Below are 19,849 nucleotides of genomic sequence, written 5' to 3' on the forward strand. Positions count from 1 at the left end.
AAAGTCAGATGAGGAATATAGTTTCCAAGCAAGGCACACTTGGACACCATCAAGGCTGCACGAGAAAGGGGTCCAGGCCAGAGAAACAGATTTATTCACAAACCTTTCCCATCTAAGATGCCTTTCAGTGTTAGGGGGAAATTTAGAATTCCCCAGAATTTCTGGGTACAGTTCTGCTGAACGCTTAAGCTAAAAAATCCATTGCATTCCCACCATCCATTGCCATCCCCTCTCTTTGTCTTTTCACTGCCACCAAATTCTTTCCTCTTTCTCCACATCATGCTAATCCTTTTCCCCTTTTATTATCCTCTCCCTCTTTCCTTCTTTACGGTTTATTTCTCCCCCGTTCTCCGCACCACTCCTACCCGAGTCCTGCTGCTAACGCAAGTGATTCTGGCTGTTGCAGATTGGCATTATGAATTGCTGCTCTTGTGAGAATTCCAGCCAGAATCACACCCATCAATGGTTGGATTCATGCAGATGCTACACCTGGAGAGTAGGACCTAGTTAGTACTAACTTTTGTCAGCAAACCTGACAATGTTTCCATAATGTTCATGGTTGAAATAATCAGTGTCCACATGCCAAATGATTCACTTATACATTTGGCAGTTTCTTGGGACCTTTAGCTATGATAAAGGCAACTACAAACATGCTGATCTACATTTTTCTTTGCTCTGTTTGCAGTACTGATATGGCGAAACCTTTCTCCCTTCTGCACAAATCTTTGAAATAGAAATAACTCGATTAAACCCACCACGCTTGGGAATCCGCAGTTCAATTCGGAAATAGTGAAATGAAAACTGCTGTAAAGGTTAAATGTATGTTGTACATTTGGATTTAAACTTGGACACGACTCAGAAACAGAAAGTCTGGAGATGGTGCAGAAAGAAGTTGGAACACCTTAGACTACGAAGAACAACACTGCATCAAGTTAAAATTGACTACAGTTGAAACAAAGGTCGGTATCCACAGAAATATTGTATGTCACTGACATCAAACAGTCTGGATCTCAAATCTTTTATCCCATATAATGAAACCACACAGCTTTTGTTTCGATTCCTTTATATTTTTCATTTGTGGGCATTGAAACCATTATCTTTAAGGCAAATAACAGTGAGATAAATATTACCAGATTTATTTGGAAGATTGTCTGGGCGTTAATTTGAAAAAAAATGTTTTCTAACTATAATGTTTGTGGATCAAATTACTTCCTGTATATTTTTTCAAGAGTATCTCAAGGAATATAATGGGTCATTGTGTGGGACTAATTCTATTCAAGGCCAGCCTACCATGACAGTTATTGACACCATGTTATAAACCAGCGGAGTACAAAATCTGACTTCAGTACATTTAAATTGTTAAAACAGTAACCGGCAACTTTTACAAGTTACTGCACTGAAAGTTAATAAGTCATTGATTTATCAAAGTGCGTTGATGTTTCCATACTACACGGTTGGACACAAGTTGAGTTTAAACACTGACAATGAAATCTGTCAAAGAATAATCCACCCTCATGGAATGTCTCAGCTGTAAAGTAGCTGGGCTTTAACATTTTTATTTCTGGCTTCAGCTTAAAATGCCTAGCTACCTCCATTTTTCACTGTCCCAGTCCTGGCTCCCTCTGCTTTCCACCTTTACCCTTCACATCCTATTTCACATTCATAAGCAACGTCTTGCTACCCAGACACTAAATTTCACTCTGAGTGAAAAATTGGAAAAAAGTATGGTTTCACTGAGCTTTAGAATGTACTAACAAAATTGTGGAGCTGAGTGACTTCCAAAGATTAATGTTAATACACTACAGGGAGAAATTTTCACGCGTCAATCACACTGTCTGGATAGCTATAGCTCTTACTTTCGTAATCAAATCTGACACCGAACAGGAGAAACCGAGTAGAACAGATGGTGTATCCTGCAACATCAGGGAATTGGTGCCACATAAACACTGTGGAGATGCAAGGTTTGAACGCTGCTATGTATTCTATCATTTGGATAATATGTTACATCAGTACATTTCTTTATCCTTTCATGGGATTTGGCTGTCACAGGTAAGGCCAGCATTTGTTGTCCACCCCTAATTGCCCTTGAAGCATGCATCCTGATTTTCCATCAGCGAACAATATTTCATAGAATGAGAATACAGCATTCAAATGGGTAAATGCATTTAGAGATTCAAAAGATCGCATCATTGTTTTATGATAGAGCAAAGAGAGCTCAGTATTTGAGTGAGTGCAGTTACAAAGTACCACTCCCCTCACTACCACTTGAAGCAGGTATTAACAGGGAATCATCCAGAACGGAAAGAAGGTAAGTATTCACACCGTCACAACTTCAGGATGCTTTACAGCCAATTAATTAGTTTTGACGTATACTCAATTGTTGTAATGTAGGAAATACAGCAGCCAACATGCACACAGCAAGGTCCCTCAAACAGCAATGTGATATTGTCCAGATGACTGGAATTTATTGTGATGTTATGTGATGAAAAAAATTTTGCTCAGAACACTGAGGATATTCCTCCTGTTCTTCTTCGAAGTATTGCTTTGGGATCTTTCAGTTGAATTCAGTTGCGAGAGTAGACATTGGTTTAACATCTCATCTGAAGTACAGTATCTCCAACAGTGCAGCACTCTCTCAGTACTATATTGGAGTGTCAGCTACATTCTCCTCTTAAGTTGTAAAGTTGTGGGTTTAAGTTCCCCACCAGAGATGTGAGCACAAAAAAGCAAGCTTCCATTCCAAAGTGTTGTTGGTAAAGAATCCTCAAACATGGCTAATGGATACAAAATGCATTCTACCTTCCAAAACATAATCCTAACTCACGTCGTAAGTGACAAGGAAAAGAATAAACAAGAACCAGCAGAGGCTATGGTTATAGTTGGAGGATGCAAGCAGCAGGTAAAACAAAAACTGTATTCATCAGTAACATCGGGTGGGATTTTTCGGCCGCACTCGTCTGAAACTGTAGAATCCCACCCGAGGTCTACGGACCTCTCCATGGTCCGCCCCTCGTCCGCTCCGATTCCCATGGTGGGCATCAGTAAAATTCCGGCCATCATGTACAGTTGATTATTTTGAAGCAATATATAGGCAAAGGTGACGTGAGCAAGAAGTTAGAGAGGGTGCAAACAATGCAGAAATTATGAGAAAGAAGAAATGTGATCAAAAGCAGAGAGACATTAGAAATGCAGAGGTGGGGTTTGGTAAAAGAGCAGATGGAACAAAATGGAGGTAGTGTAAATAAGAAGCAGGCAATGAGGAGAGTGATAAATCAGAAAAACTGGAAAGAAAATTAAAAATTACGTAAGAAGTGGGCAGAATTATTGGATGGAGAGCTATGTAAGCTAAGGGAAATAGCAAATGATAGTGGCAGGAGGAGGAGGAGGGAAAGGCAATTGAATCCATGTTCCCTCAGATAAGGTTAAAAATTACTGCTAATGCTGTTAGCATGAGAATTTAGCGTGCTTATACCAAATGCTTCTCTCTGCTATTTTAATGGAAGCATTATTTATGTTCAAATGAAAGGGGCGGCACAGTGGCACAGGAGGTAGCACGGTGACACAGTGGTTAGCACTGCTGTCTCACAGCACCAGAGACCCGGGTTCAATTCCAGCCTCAGGTCACTGTCTGTGTGGAGTTTGCACGTTCTCCTCATGTCTGCGTGGGCTTCCTCCGGGTACTTCGATTTCCTCCTACAGTCTAAAGATGTGCAGGTTAGGTTGATTGGCCATGCTAAATTGACCCTTCATGTCCCAAGATTTGTGAATTAGAGGGATTGGCAGGGTAAATACGTGGGGCGGGGAAGGGAGTTGGGTAGGATTGTAGGCTCGATGGGCCGAATGGCCTCCTTCTGCACTGTGGGGATTCTATGATTCTATTAATCGATTAATATCTTCTTAAATGGCAGAGAAAAGCCATTCAGTGCTTGTGTAGTATAGTTACTTCTGTTCCGTAAGTTAAAAGGTAGAATATTTTTCGATTTTGAAATATGCTATAAAAAAAGAGAAAGGGCTGAATTTGCTAAGAGACATGCAAGTTCCAACAGAACCGGAGGTGGGCACCACAAGTGTGTTGGGACCTGGTGCACATACAATTCAAATCAAAATTTAAAGGGTTGGCGGTAAGCACGGGGAGACACATGATTACATTATGGTGGCAGGTTTTCATTGGTGAATTCTGCCATCAGGTGACAATACAACAGGTGTGGGCACTATAAAAGAGTCTCCTGGACAAATAAGAAGACCCTGCATAACGGTCACAACTTGCTTATCCACTTCCATTGCATTAGTACTTTGTTCCATTTCTTGTTGCAATCCTTCATCACACCAACCTCCTCCCCCTACCCCCAACTTTCCCCACATCACACCACCCTTAATTATTCTTTTGTGTGCTGGAGCCTCGACAAACACCAGCACCACAGTTTAGGAACACCTCCCTGCTGATTCACCTCCAAGCTGTCAGGTAACAGCAGGAGGTGCTCTTTTCTATAGATGGCAACTGAAAACCCTTTTGCCTGATCAAAGCGGCTTGGACTGAGGTCACAGAGGAGGTGAGCAACCACAACCATGGGGCCATCCAAAGGTTCCAGGTCCAGGGAAGGAAAAGGCTCAATGATCTGCCTTGATCCGACAGGGTAAATTGCAGGTCGCGCGTTCCCAAAGGGTTCTTGAGTTGCCATCGAACAGTGTATCTGACGTTGTCCTGCTGGAGAAGCAGAGGGAGAAGGCAAGGACCGGACTTGGAATGCCTGAACTTAAGGTGTGCACCCCTGCAGAGGAAAAGGCTTTGCAGATGGCAGGAGAGGAGATGATTGAGAGAAGCTAAGCTAGGTGAGTGAATGCATGATCAGCCTCAATCCCGGGTAACAATTGAGGCCAAAGCATGTGACAGTCTGTCTTTTGTGAGTACTTGGATCCAATGTACTATTGATGAGCCAGTGTGTGTGATGGGGATGTGTGCAGACAACGGGGTGAGGTGTCAATTGAAATGTCACTAATTCTAATGTTGGATGGGATTCTCCAACCTTGCCCATAGCTGGGTCCCACTACAGTGAATAGAGATTTGGCTGAGTGCCAAATTCTCTGATCTCGCTGGTAGCGGCGGTGATGGGGCGGGGGGATGAATGGTTGGAGAATTCCAGCCATTGTCTTGCAGGAGAAGCAGACCCACAACTTAAGGGAGAGGGCAAGGAATGGAGGTAGAGCGCCTGAACTGAAGGTGCGCATCCCTGCGGAGGTGCAGATTGCAGGAGAGGAGGGTGGTTGAACGATCGCAGACTATGAGGCTGGAAGTCCAGGCAAAAGGATAAGATTGCAACTGTTCTGACCACACTCGAGACACTAGGCCCTTCCTGTTACACACCTGGACCTCAGCTGGTCTCCTTCCTCAACGACCTCTGGCCTAATAAATGCTCCCTGTCCCAACAACTCTCACCCCCAAATCATTCTAACCCCTTCTGACCCTCCATCCAAGTGGGCTGTCTCCTGTTTCCCTCCCCATAGATTTCCACAAACTCGACTAGTGCATGCTACTTTTAAATAACAATGAAACCGGTGCCACAAGTAGACTGGAATTCTCCGACCATTCACGCTGGCGAGATTCTCTAGCCACCCTGACGCGTGTTTTGCATCTGCGTGGGGTAGCTTCAATGGTAATTCCCATCGACAGCAGCCAGCGAAGATCCCATATCCAGCGAATGGCATGCTGCCTTCTGCAGGCAGAAAAACGCTGAGGGAAGATCAGAGAATCTCGCCCTTAATCTTGAAGGTAGGACTTAATTCAAAGAAGTTTTAAGGTAAAGAGTGTTGATGTGGTACAAATATATTCAAAATAGGAACCAGCCACCAGACAGCAAGAGGCCTGACCTGCCCCTGCCATGCGCCAATCTCTAAACCTCAACGCGCCATTGGGAAACCAAGATTTCAGCTCCCGCCTAATTAAGACTCCGTGCCCAACATGTTCTTACAGGTCCCAAGCCCCCAAAGATAAAAACATGAAACATTATGGAGGATAAATAATTTGGAAGGATCACATAGAAAATGCCTTAAGATTTTAAATCAATGTTCAATTATGTCATATAAATGGTCTCCCAAAGCTTCAGTCCATCCTATGCCTTGTGTATGTGAGCTGAGACTTTGAAATCAAAAGTCTTTTCTCAAAATAATTCTTCAGGATGGGCATTGTATAAAATGCATGTTAACAGTTAATGGTTGTACACCACCACAGGAAAACTGATGAGTTAGAATAGTGTTTAGATTTCAAGTTTATGTCTCACACTAATTTATCACATGAGTAATTTCCTGGAACAAACCAACCGATTCAAGTGAAAAAAAAATCTGTCTCCTGTGACAAACTCCCATTGTACTGAATCAGAGTGATACACTCACCACTGACCTTTTAGAAAGGGCACCCTGGCCATATATTTATTGTGTGTTTCTTTCCTCCCCTCCTGTTGCCCTCCCCAAGCAAAGCATAATTTCTCGGTAGACAGGAATCAGTTATCCTTGGATCGATTACAGTTTTTGAGCTGACTGAAAGAGTGGTCTATGACGACTCATCCTAATTTTCCTTCTGCAGCAGATGCATCGTACATCCACCTACTTGTTATAACTCTTCAAAAACAGAGAAAAGATTGACCACAACCCGCATCAAAAAACTTTGGCAATTTTGTTTTTGTTTTTGAGAAAATTTCAACACATTTGTATACTTGAACAGAGCCTCAGGGCATGATTCACCCAAATCGCCTCTAAGTGACCACGCAAGCAGGAGAACGACAACCAGCAGAGCATTTCCCATAGAGAGGATGTTTCCACTGGTTGGAAAAACTAGAACCAGAGGGTACAACCTCAGGCTTAAAGGGACGATCCTTTAAATCTGAGATGAGGAGGAATTTCTTCAGCCAGAGAGTGGTGAATCTGTGAAACTCTTTGCCGCAGAAGGCTGTGGAGGCCAGGTCACTGAGTGTCTTTAAGACAGAGATAGATAGATTTTTGTTTAATAAGGGGATCAGGGGCTATGGGGAAAAGGCAGGAGAATGGGGATGAGAAAAATATCAGCCATGATTGTATGGCGGAGCAGACTAGATGGTGTACTAATTCTGCTCCTAGTCTTATGGTCTTTAACAGATTGTGAGATGGGATTCACCTACGTTAGCCATTTAAATTAATGCAGAGTGTGAAACAGCCAGGCGCCCACACCACCCGCCCTCCCCACCCCCTCCTCTCCCCCCACTCCCTGGCAGAAGCCCCCTCTGTACGTAACTCAGAACTCCCGGTGCCAACATTGCACTGGCCTCTTCCAGCCTGGCAGTGACGTCCTGATCAGGCACCTTGTACTCAGAAGGTCAAGGAGGTAAGGGCAGTGCTCATGTGCCCCTCTATCATTGCCAGGCTGCGGAGGGAGGGTCCAGAACCTTTGGCTCACAGCTAGAAAGAGCAGTCTAGCCACTAGACCCCTAATCCAGGGGAGAGTGCCAAGGTCAACCCCTTGCTCCCAGCCCAAGCCCACCCACTCAACCCCCAGAATCCTTGGGGGACCCTCCTTCTGTAACCTGGCAGCATCAGAGGGGCAGATGGACTCTGCACTTACCGCCCTGATCCCCTTTAGGGTCCAACATGCCAGGTCCATACTGGTCCTGACCAGTACCAAAGCCCACCTGGTACAGTTCCCACTGGGGAGGCGGGTGAATGGCGGGAGTGTGTTGAATTGGACTTCAAGCCCGCTTTTGACATTTAAATCAATACTTTTGCATAATCATCAGGTTCCTGCTTGCTCTGGTCGGGAAGCTAATCGGGACCTGCAGGGCCAGCTGAGTGAATCGGAAATGCCTTGATGTCCGATGGCAATCCCGATTTAGTCCTGGCGTCCTATTCAGTGGACTATCGGGATTCCCGCTAGCGGCGAACAGGGCCGGTGAATCCCCCCCATTAACCTCCAAATGTTACTCAATACTGTTCCTTTGGAGATACAAGATGATAACATCAATAGTGCTGCAGTCAAAGTTACAACTAATGCTGTCAAATGATATTAGAGGTATGATTTTCTTAAATGGATAGTACATGTTTCATATTAGCAAATGGTTATGATATCACTGATGAGGTCACATCTGGAGATTTTTGAGATTTGAATAATATCCACATTGGAAACATCTGGAGCCAAGATAAACTGCCTCAATTCTTGTTGAAATGTTTTTTTAAACTTATAGCAATATACTTGGTCGTTTACATGTATACATCAGATATAGTTTGGTGACCTTTAATATTGGTTTCAAAGTTAATTTAGATTTACAGGTTTTTTTTGTTTAATAGTAATTTTTTGGTGAATTGTACTTTGCTTTGTAATGGGAGGTATGTCAATGCTGTGGAATGGAACATCTTCCTTACTCTTTCCACCCATTGTTAGAATCAAATTCAACATTATCTGATTACGGATGAAGTTGCTCCATGTACCTTCATTAAAGTCTGAGGAGACACTCTCATGGCACCACTGACATTTCCACTAGATACCCTTGGGCATCCCATCATTAAAATTCACAGTTTGTGCCAGTTTTTGGTTATACTGCTCAAGCTCATTTTATGTCACAGCCTTCACGGCTGACATCGAGAATAACTCAATCCCACCGAGACTTGAGCTGTGTGCTAATTTACTGCACCACCCAATTTCTTCCCTTTGCACTTCATCTTTCAACAATAGTTAACAACTCAGGATTAGCTAGTGTCTATCTACAACAAGCATGAACTGGAAAGTTAGTCAATCCATTTGTCAACTTTCATCAAACGATTGGGTGCACATAAAATTGATTTTGTAAATTAAATGCATGAATCGATAAAATATGTGCAAGAATTTTTTTTCTGCATTATTCAGAACCAATGGGCAAAAAAATCAATTGTCAGATACCTTTATGTAAAATGCCCCAGAGAGGTCCATAAATATACTGATCTTAACAAATGTACAGGCATTTTTGTGGATCTTATATAATTGCACACATTGGAATTTCATAAGCATGCATGAGCTATTTATTATACAGAGTAAGTGCAGCCAGCAAATTCAGGTTCAGGTTGTTTTATATGCCGTACATTGCATAAAACATCCCGAGCCTCCTTATAACTGTTCACTGTTTCCTGAGTAACACTTCTTAAAAGTAAGCAGGGGCCTGAGTTGTATTCCTGGCTTGGGTCACTGTCTGTGTGGAGTTTGCATGTTCTCCCCGTGTCTGCTTCGGTTTCCTCCCATAGCCCAAAGATGTGCAGGTTAGGTGCATTGGCCATGCTAAATTGCCACTTCGATTCCTGGGATGTGTAGGCCAGAGGGATTAGCGGAGTAAATATGTGGGGTTACGGGGTTAGGGCCTGGGTGGGATTGCTATCGATGCAGACTCTATGGGCTGAATGGCCTCCTTCTGCACGGTAGGGGTTCTATTCTAACCTCCGAACTTACTGTTGGATCTTTAGGGCAGCACAGTGGCACAGTAGTTAGCATTGCTGCCTCACAGTGCCAGGGACCCGGGTTCAATTCCTGATTTGGGTCACTGTCTGTGCGGAGTCTGCACATTCTCCCCGTGTCTGCGTGGCTTTCCTCCAGGTGCTCCGGTTTCCTCCCTCAGTCTGAAAGATGTGCTGGTTAGGTGCATTGGCCATGCTAAATTCTCCCTCAGTGTAGCCAAACAGGCGCCGGAGTGTGGCGACCAGGAGATTTTCACAGTAACTTCATTGCCTCCTTGTGACACGAATCAATAAACTTTAAAAAGATTCCACGACAGCATACCTAAACGGGAACTATTTTAAACACAGACACTGCAGGATATGTTGCTGCACTAAAGTGACCTCATATCATTCTGCTTAATCAACTCTAATCTCTTTGCACCGGAGAGCCAGGATGAACGTACAACTTTTTTGCTGCAACCATCCAAACTACTCAGTGTCTGGTGCCGACTCTTGAATTTTCAGGGATATTTCTTTACTTATTGGTGTAATTTTGGGCTGGATAAAGACAAATTTAAATGTTAATTATGGATCCATAGCAAATACATAAAATATTTTTAAACTAAATTAATTTATGGGACAGGATTTTTCTTCTGGGGGAAAGAAATGGACGTCATGGAGTTAGGGGTGATACATTAGCTTGGATAGAGGAGCAGAGAGTAGATATAAACATGGCATTTTGAAGATGGCAGGCTGTGACTAATGGAGTCCTACAAGGATCAGTGCTGAGGTGTCAGCTTTTTACAATCTATATCAATTACTTTGACGAAGAGGCAGTGGGTAGAGTATCTAAAGATACAAAGCTAGATGGAAATGCAAGCAGCGAAGAGGACACAAAGAGATTGCAAATAAATATAACCAGGCTAAGGGGGTGGACAATAAAGTGGCAGATCTGGAAAAGTGTGAGATTGGGAAGCAGCTCGCTAATGAGGGACAGCTTTTAAAATCAGCAAAGGCTGCCTCGCATACTTCCTACGCAGGAGATAAAATTATCCTCATTGAATATGAACTTTGGTGAGTTTGCAGAAGAGATTTAATGTTCGATAAGGTCCCCCATGCAAGACTTCTTGAGAAAGTGAGAGGGCATGGGATCCAAGGGGCTGTTGCCTTGTGGATCCAGAACTGGCTTGCCTGCAGAAGGCAGAGAGTGGCTGTGGAGGGGTCTTTCTCTGCATGGAGGTCAGTGACCAGTGGAGTGCCCCAGGGATCTGTTCTGGGACCCTTGCTGTTTGTCATTTTCATAAATGACCTGGATGAGGAAGTGGAGGGATGGGTTGGTAAGTTTGCTGACGACACCAAGGTAGGTGGTGTTGTGGATAGTTTGGAGGGATGTCAGAAGTTGCAGCGAGACATAGATAGAATGCAAGACTGGGCGGAGAAGTGGCAGATGGACTTCAACCCGGATAAGTGTGTAGTGATCCATTTTGGCAGATCCAATGGGATGGAGCAGCAGTATAAAATGAAGGGTACCATTCTTAGCAGTGTAGAGGATCAGAAGGACCTTGGGGTCCGGGTCCATAGGACTCTTAAATCGGCCTCGCAGGTGGAGGATGCGGTCAAGAAGGCGTATGGCGTACTAGCCTTCATTAATCGAGGGATTGAGTTTAGGAGTCGGGAGATAATGCTGCAGCTTTATAGGACCCTGGTTAGACCCCACTTGGAGTACTGCGCGCAGTTCTGGTCACCTCATTACAGGAAAGATGTTGAAGCCATTGAAAGGGTGCAGAGGAGATTTACAAGGATGTTGCCTGGATTGGGGGGCATGCCTTATGAGGATAGGTTGAGGGAGCTTGGTCTCTTCTCCCTGGAGAGACGAAGGATGAGAGGTGACCTGATAGAGGTTTACAAGATGTTGAGGGGTCTGGATAGGGTGGACTCTCAGAGGCTATTTCCAAGGGCTGAAATGGTTGCTACGAGAGGACACAGGTTTAAGGTGCTGGGGGGTAGGTACAGGGGGGATGTCAGAGGTAAGTTTTTCACTCAGAGGGTGGTGGGTGAGTGGAATCGGCTGACGTCGGTGGTGGTGGAGGCAAACTCGTTGGGGTCTTTTAAGAGACTTCTGGATGAGTACATGGGATTTAATGGGATTGAGGGCTATAGATAGGCCTAGAGGTGGGGATGTGATCGGCGCAACTTGTGGGCCGAAGGGCCTGTTTGTGCTGTGGCTTTCTATGTTCTATGTTCATTATACAATCATCTTTGCACCATGTTCTAAATCTGCATGTTTATCTACATCAGCAAAATGCAGAACATATTAATGTCCACTAAAGCTGAAATACTGGCATTCTACCAGTACTACTTTCTCACCATCTCATGCTCCATATATGGAAAGAACCTCAGTGAAAGGAAATTAATTCAGGAATAAGGACCCGCATTTTCCTGGCATACTCAACTTGGTTGGGATTAAAAAGATCCAAGACTATTAACTTCAAGGACACTGTATCATCTTCAAAAATGGTTTTTTTAAGTAGGTTTGGAAATTGTCCTGTGACTACACTACAAATATGGTGGGAAGTTCTCTTACCTGTTGAATATTGCAATATTTGGCAAAAGATGCCACGACTTTAGACATCACTTCAACCTCATGGGACTTCTTTGAACTCATAAACGTGCTGGTTTTCAGGAACATGTCTAAGTGGAAAGACAAAATACTGAAAAATTGCCTGGAGATTACCCAAGAGGAGACTAACTGTACTCTCATCACCTCCCAGAAATACAAGCTATAACAACAATATATAACAAAAATCTAGATCAACAATAACCTTATAGCAACACGGGAAAAGAAATTCAATTTACAGCCAACTGTAAAATGGGCATTAAGCTTCCGAATTTTGCATCACAATCAGTTGTGTCTAATTTAGATCAGAAATGTGCCGGACGTCATATTTCCTTGGATGACTTGCGGTCACCAGAGTGTCCCGCTGGAACAGCTGTTACCATGCAAATGTGATCCAAAAAATGTTATAAAATGATTTGATTTATTATTGTCACATGTATTGGTATACAGTGAAAAATATTGTTTCTTGCACGCTGTACAAAGCATACCGTTCATAGAGAAGGAAACGAGAGAGTGCAGAATGTAGTGTTACAGTCATAGCTAGGGTGTAGAGAAAATGTGATTGTGAAATCCAGGTGCTTATGGGCGTGGGTTTGTGCTCTGTCTGGTTAGAACATACCTTGAGTGATCATACCAGTGTTCTTAATTGACAAAGTCACTTCCAGTTTTTTATCTGTGGGCCCATTTTTTAAAAATCTATTGACATGTACCAGATCACCTCACCACAGTCACTTCCCCCTCCCTGCTGCTCTTCCCCTACCAAGGCCCAGTCTGCCAGCTCAATGCAAGAACAGGCAGATTTCCCATCTCAGTTCCCCACCCCATCGACCCCAGCTCATGACCGATGGTGGTTCATCGATTTGGCACCCACGGCTGACTAACGGCATTTAACTGAATGAGCAGGCTGGCACTAAGTGGGCCAATTCTGCACCCCTACCACCCCCACCCCCACCCCCCATTTTTAATTGCAAGTTAAATTTCCATCCACAATGTCAGAATCTCAACTACAATATCTAGGTTTACATTTGCACTTTCCCACTTAACGTGATGATGACATGGATATAAAGGTTCTAGCCTACAAGGATGGGAGGTTGGGTGAGGTGGGGGGGGGAAAGGAGGGAGATCGGGGAAAAAAAACACGTGTACAAAACTGAAAGGTTTTCTTTAATAATTAAGCTATCACTGTTTTGAAATCTTATGTTTGCAGTAGGTAGGAATACTGTATAATATGGGCGTTTTGTTACTTTCTATTCATCAGTTCTCAGTTATTATTCACAGACAATGGTTGGAATTTTCCTGCTGTCCATGCTGGCAGGATTTTCTGGTCCCACCAATGTGAACAGAGATTTCAATGGCTCACCAGCCCTGTCACGGATTGGGGTGGGGGCAGGAAAATTCTGGCCAATGACTTATCCAAAACGATTTTGCTCACCATTTCCATAGGAAGTAAGTGCAATCTTGATTAAAATTAGACAATAACAGGAGCATACCTAGAGTCTGTCACACAAGTAAGAATATTCTTCTTTCCACCTGGGACAAGGGCATGTTTTCCAGCGGTGGAGGCAGCTCACCATTGGCCACCAACAGATTTTTCCGATCCCGCCGAAGTCAATGGCCATTTGCGTTGCTCGCCTGCCCCACCGCCGGCGAACCCACCACAGAGGGTCGTTTTCAGCGGGACCGGAAGATCCTGCTGGCAGGAAGGGCTGGAAAATCCTGGCCAAAGATTTTGAAATGTTGCTAACGTTTGCTAATTATATCAAGACATATTTTGGTTGCCATAACTGTGACGATCTAATGATGTGAAGATGCCGGCGTTGGACTGGGAGGGGCACAGTAAGAAGTCTCGCGACACCAGGTTACAATCCAACAGGTTTATTCGGTATTACGAGCTTTCGGAGCGCTGCTCCTTCATCAGGTGAGTCACTCACCTGATGAAGGAGCAGCGCTCCGAAAGCTCATGATACCAAATAAACCTGTTGGACTTTAACCTGGTGTTGTGAGACTTTATTGTTATGATGTAAAGCAGAATTTATGATTGATTTGTCTCTCAATGGATTTAATATTTGATTCTCACTATGAGGATTTTCAAGATGGTTATCAGCCATTCTAGTTGAGAGGTGAGAAGACAGTTGGGGAAAAATGGGAGACAGGGGTGGGGGTACAGGGAGCAGCAGCTGCGGGTACTAAAGCTTGTCTTATCCTTCAAATACAGATGAAGGAAATGTGGATGTGGTATACATGTACTTTGTGTACACAGGCTTTTGAGAAATACCATTTAAGAGACTACAAGAGAAGATTAAAGCATATGCAATTAAGCAAATTATGGAAAATTAAATTTAAAATTAATTGGAAAATAGGAACAAAGTAGAACAATTGCTCAGAGTGTTTTGAAGTAGGAAGCAGTGCCCCACAGAGTTCTGTTTTGGGACTGCTTCTTTTCACCATGTACATCAACGATTTGGGTAAAATGCTGGAGGGAACATGACCCAAATCTGTAGACAATACTAAAATAGGCCACATAGCAAATAGTAGAAATTTATAAGTTGATGGACTTGCCAAAATGGTGCTGGAAGGAATTCAACCCGTTAAATGTGAGATGGGTACAATTTGGTTCAAGGAAGCAATAGTTACACTTCCAATGGGGAAAAAGTAGTAATGTAGAAGAGCAGAAGGATTTGGGAGCTTTTCAGATTCACAACTTAATAAAAGTATCACCTCGAATGCACAAAAACATAAAAAGCTAATGGAATGCTGGGCTTTATGGAAGAGGTGTAGAATAAAGAAATTGCAATGTAATGGTAAATTCATGTAAAAGTTTAGTTAGATTTTTAGGGTTGGAGTTAGAGCACGGTTCACAGTTTTACCTCCATACAGTGGAAGGGACGATGAAGTATTAGAGAGAGTGTAAAACAGATTCATTAAGATGTTTGAGTAGGAAGAAATTCAAACGTGAGGAAAGCTTGAAAAATCGCAGCTGTTTTTGTTAGAATGGATCACGGCATATTTTGAAATATATGAAAATACAAATGACTGGGTAGTGGGCAACAAATTTTTGTTGCCAGTGATTGAGGGGTCACGAACAAGGGGATGTATAAATATTTCGGACAGGAAGCAAGAGAAATATTTTTACAGAGAATTGTAATGCTTTGGGATGTACTACCACAGTTAGTAATTAAAGATGTGACTGTCAATTTTTAAGATGAGTTTAAATAGATGATTGACACAAATGGCAATAAAAGGATATGAGAACAGAGGGGTGCTTGAAATTAGGATCGTTGCTTACATGCAGCATAAACATCAACATGGTCCAGTTGAGGCTAATGTGTTGTTTTCTTGTGTTTTTTTTAACAACTTCTGTGTAATTCTAGAACTATATAATATATGTATTATACATATGTTTGGAGCCTATGTCTAAATATCAAGCCATGCACTGTGTCTGTTCCCTGTAGCGTCACCAAGCATACTCAACTTTTCTACATTTTTCTCAAAAGAACATTTCGGAGAAGGTATGTTAACATGGAGCGAGAGGATGGGATTGAATGGGATTCAGGGTTAAATGGGCAAAAATTCCAAGGGTTTCAGGAAAGGGGCTTCAACTCTCCAACATCCAAGTGAGACAAGGGATAAACAAACAATCCATTTCCAGAGCCAGTTGATGTTTTTGTATGTTAACGAGGCTGGAAGCTTCAGATTTAACCAGCTTTGCCTGCAGCCAGCTGGGTTTCCCAGGCCTCGAGAAGCCAGACAACAGCACTGAAGCACGGAAAGTTTCTGGGAAAAGATGAGTGCCATCACAACACTCCTTGTATGCTGGGAAAAGCAGGTATGTTTTCTCCCAGTTCCCAGTTCATCCACCATCAGACCTTGCACCTGCCAACACCTCCCCCCACAAGTCCCATAAAACAAACCCCACAACAGATTGGTTTCCCTGGGGTCAGGAATTAGGCCCTCTCTCCCTGGGATCAGGGATCAGACCTCCTTTGGGGTCAAATCTCCCCTGAGATTACACCCTCACACTCCTCACCTCTTCCCTAGGATTGGGCCAACTCCCATCCTCAAAAAGTTGGGGATTACCCGTGACTCTCTCTGGAATGCAGCCCATCCAACTGCAAGCCACTTCTTTACTTAGAGTGGTTAGATTGTGTAACTCATTATCACGAGTAGTTGAGGTTAATAGCATGATGCATTTAAGGTGAAGTTAGATAAGCACATGAGGGAGAAAGGAATAGAAGATCATGTTGCTAGGATTAGATGGTGGGGGAAGACATCTGTGCAGAAAAAAGTGTCATGAACCAAACTGAATGGTCTGTTTCTATGCTGTACATGTGTAATGTGCACAGCAGGCCACATTGCATTAAAAAAAACATTCAATACAGAACATGCGATTTCCTAACCTTTTTGCTTATCTCCCCACATTTCCTGGAGCAGATCATCTAGCGGTGTGCACACTCCAAGGTTTGGCAAAGAGTGATCCTGAGTAACTCTCTTGTAGGCAGCCACATCACTAAGTCTTTGGGACTCATCCCATACGGAGGCACCCGGTCTTTCTGGTCATGAATAAAGATAATGTAAGCAATAATTAAATCTGAACTCTAATTACCACTGTTGCTTAGAGAAGAAAAAATTTAAAAATAAATTCTTAATTCTTTTGAGCACACTGGATCTGTTATACATTTCATAAGACCAAAATCCACATTTTTTTCTGCATAAGAGTCTGAAAACTTATTTTCCATATCCAATGAAGAACATAAAGTACATGTCAACAGAAAATTTAATTTGTGGTAAACTTTAGAAACAATTTCAAAGGCATGAAGAGTAATTTTAGAATTCAGTGGCTCATGCCACTCTTTAGTACACATAACAGTGGGACACAAAACTACCAGACAACATCAGGAAGGAATATTGATTCTCAGGACAGCTGCAAGTTATTCACAGTCGAAGCATAAATGGGTGATTTTCTAAAAAAAAATCATTCATGGGTTGTGAGCGCACCGGCAATGATAGCTTTCTTGAATTGCTATTGTTCATCTTGTGTAGGTACACCCACGGTGCTGCTACGCAGGGAGTTCCAGGATTTTGACCCAGTGATAGTGAAGGAACAGTGATATATTTCCAAGTCAGGATGGTGTGTGATTTGAAGGAAACTTGCAAGTGATGATGTTCCTATGGGCTTGGTGGCCTTGTTCCTCCAAGGGGTAGCGGTCGTAGGTTTGGAAAGTGCTGCCAAATAAGTCTTACAGTGCATCCTGTAGATGGTACACACTGCTACCACTGTCCATCTATGATGGAGAGGGTGAATGTTGAAAATAGTGGATGGGGTGCCAATCAAGCAAGCTACTTTATCTTGGATGGTTTCAAGTTTCTTGTGTGTTATTGCAGCTGCACTCATCCAGACAAGTGGACAGTCTTCCATCATAAGAACATAAGAAATAGGAGCAGGAGTAGGCCATCTAGCCCCTCGAGCCTGCCCCACCATTCAATAAGATCATGGCTGATCTGAAGTGGATCAGTTCCACTTACCCGCCTGATCCCCATAACCCCTAATTCCCTTACCGATCAGGAATCCATCTATCCGTGATTTAAACATATTCATTGAGGTAGCCTCCACCACTTCAGTGGGCAGAGAATTCCAGAGATTCACCACCCTCTGAGAGAAGAAGTTCCTCCTCAACTCTGTCCTAAACTGACCCCCCTTTAATTTGAGGCTGTGCCCTCTAGTTCTAGTTTCCTTTCTAAGTGGAAAGAATCTCTCCATCTCTACCCTATCCAGCCCCTTCATTATCTTATAGGTCTCTATAAGATCCCCCCTCAGCCTTCTAAATTCCAATGAATACAAACCCAATCTGCTCAGTCTCTCCTCATAGTCAACACCCCTCATCTCTGGTATCAACCTGGTGAACCTTCTCTGCACTCCCTCCAAGGCCAATATATCCTTCCACAAATAAGGGGACCAATACTGCACACAGTATTCCAGCTGCGGCCTCACCAATGCCCTGTACAGATGCAGCAAGACATCTCTGCTTTTATATTCTATCCCCCTTGCGATATAGGCCAACATCCCATTTGCCTGCTTGATCACCTGTTGCACCTGCAGACTGGGTTTTTGCGTCTCATGCACAAGGACCCCCAGGTCCCTCTGCACAGGAGCATGTTGGAATTTCTTTCCATTTAGATAATAATCCAGTTTGCTATTATTTCTTCCAAAGTGAATAACCTTTAAGTGAATAACCATACTCGAGAGTTGTGCCTGATAGATGGTGGACAGGCTTTGGGGAGTCAGGAGGTGAATTCATTGCTAAATTCCCAGTCTCTGACCTGCTTCTGTAGCCATAGAATTTCACTACGGGCGGCACGGTAGCACAGTGGTTAGCACTGCTGCTTCACAGCTCCAGGGACCTGGGTTCGATTCCCGGCTTGGGTCACTGTCTGTGTGGAGTTTGCACATTCTCCTCGTGTCTGCGTGGGTTTCCTCCGGGTGCTCCGGTTTCCTCCCACAGTCCAAAGATGTGCGGGTTAGGTTGATTGGCTATGCTAAAATTGCCCCTTAGTGTCCTGAGATGCGTAGGTTGGGGGATTAGTGGGTAAAATATGTAGGGATATGGGGGTAGGGCCTGGGTGGGATTGTGGTCGGTGCAGACTCGATGGGCCGAATGGCCTCTTTCTGTACTGTAGGGTTTCTATTCTATGATACAATAGAGCAATGACTCTCCACCATGGTGAAAACAGCAGAAATGCCTAAACATCAGATGTCCCAGTCCCTGAACATGGCACTTTCTATTATCATGGGCGCAGGCTTAGGGGCAGTTCATGCACAAATGAAAGCAGCTGGTCAGTTAAATCATCAAGTGAAGTCGAATTTTGGTAGGCTGGGAGTGTAAAACCCAAAGTGTGCAGATTAGACGATGTAACAGCAAGTCTGAACTTGGTGGATTCACTTGGACAGCCAGGGTACCCCTTTGGAGAAGTACAGTCCTTTTTGGATCTGGTCACGGAACACCTATGGGGAAGGTCAGATATCCTATAGAATTGGTCGAGGTAGGAATAAATGTGTGTAAAAAGTGCATAAACTTGTTTCCGTCAAGCTCATTGAAGCTGCCAACAGACGGATAAAATTAACAATCAAAACTGTCAGAAGAAATGTCAAAACTGTCAGGAGCACCTGTCAAAAGGACCTATTAAGCTGTCAAGTCATTTAAAATACCTGCCCTTTAAATCTTTACTAAAAATGTCTGGAATGCAAAAAAATGTTTACTATTTCACCCTTTCTGTTAACATAAGCCTGAGGGCTTCCATTAATAGATTAGTTTTGCATGACTGATTTCACAACCAATCACTATCACAGTAGGATACAGAAGACTTGTGCTCCAGAACTTGCCATCAAGATGTTCCACTACAGTTACAACACTGACATCTATCCGGCAATGTGGAAACTTGCCCGGTATGTCCTATACACAATAAGCAGGACAAACCCAGCCAGAGATGGGCAATAAATGCTGGCCAGCCAACTATGCCCATATCCCACAAATGAATAAAAAAATTACTGCCCCATTGGTCAACTTCCAATCATCAGTAAAGTGATGGAAGGGTCATCAACAATGCTACCAAGCAGCACTTGCTTAGCAATAACCTGCTCATTCACACTCAGTGTGGATTCTGCTAGGGTCACTCAGCTCCTGACCTCATTACAGCCTTGGTTCAGACATGCACTGAACTCCAGAGGTGAGGTGAGAGTGACTGTCTTTGATATTGAGGCAGCAATTGATCGAATGTGACATTAAGGAGCCCTAGCAAAACTGAAGCCAATGGGAA

The 19,849-nt window shown here is 43.4% G+C and overlaps 1 protein-coding gene across 4 annotated transcripts in view; it reads right to left on the minus strand.

The window, feature by feature from the left end:
* The window catches only part of mettl25 (methyltransferase like 25), a 70,783-nt gene that overhangs the window by 49,934 nt on the left and 1,000 nt on the right, over positions 1-19,849 (minus strand). For all 4 annotated transcript variants that reach the window (XR_013498724.1, XM_078219784.1, XM_078219785.1 and 1 more), the window contains exons 2-3: positions 16,435-16,587; positions 12,005-12,111 (exon numbers count right to left, since the gene is read on the minus strand). Coding sequence is in view for 3 of the 4 variants with exons in the window: in XM_078219784.1 (XP_078075910.1) it covers positions 12,005-12,111; positions 16,435-16,587 (260 nt within the window). In the remaining variant the exon portion in view is untranslated. The remainder of the gene's footprint in view (positions 1-12,004; positions 12,112-16,434; positions 16,588-19,849) is intronic.

This window comes from Mustelus asterias, chromosome 9 (assembly GCF_964213995.1).
Source record: "Mustelus asterias chromosome 9, sMusAst1.hap1.1, whole genome shotgun sequence".
Classification (NCBI taxonomy): domain Eukaryota; kingdom Metazoa; phylum Chordata; class Chondrichthyes; order Carcharhiniformes; family Triakidae; genus Mustelus; species Mustelus asterias.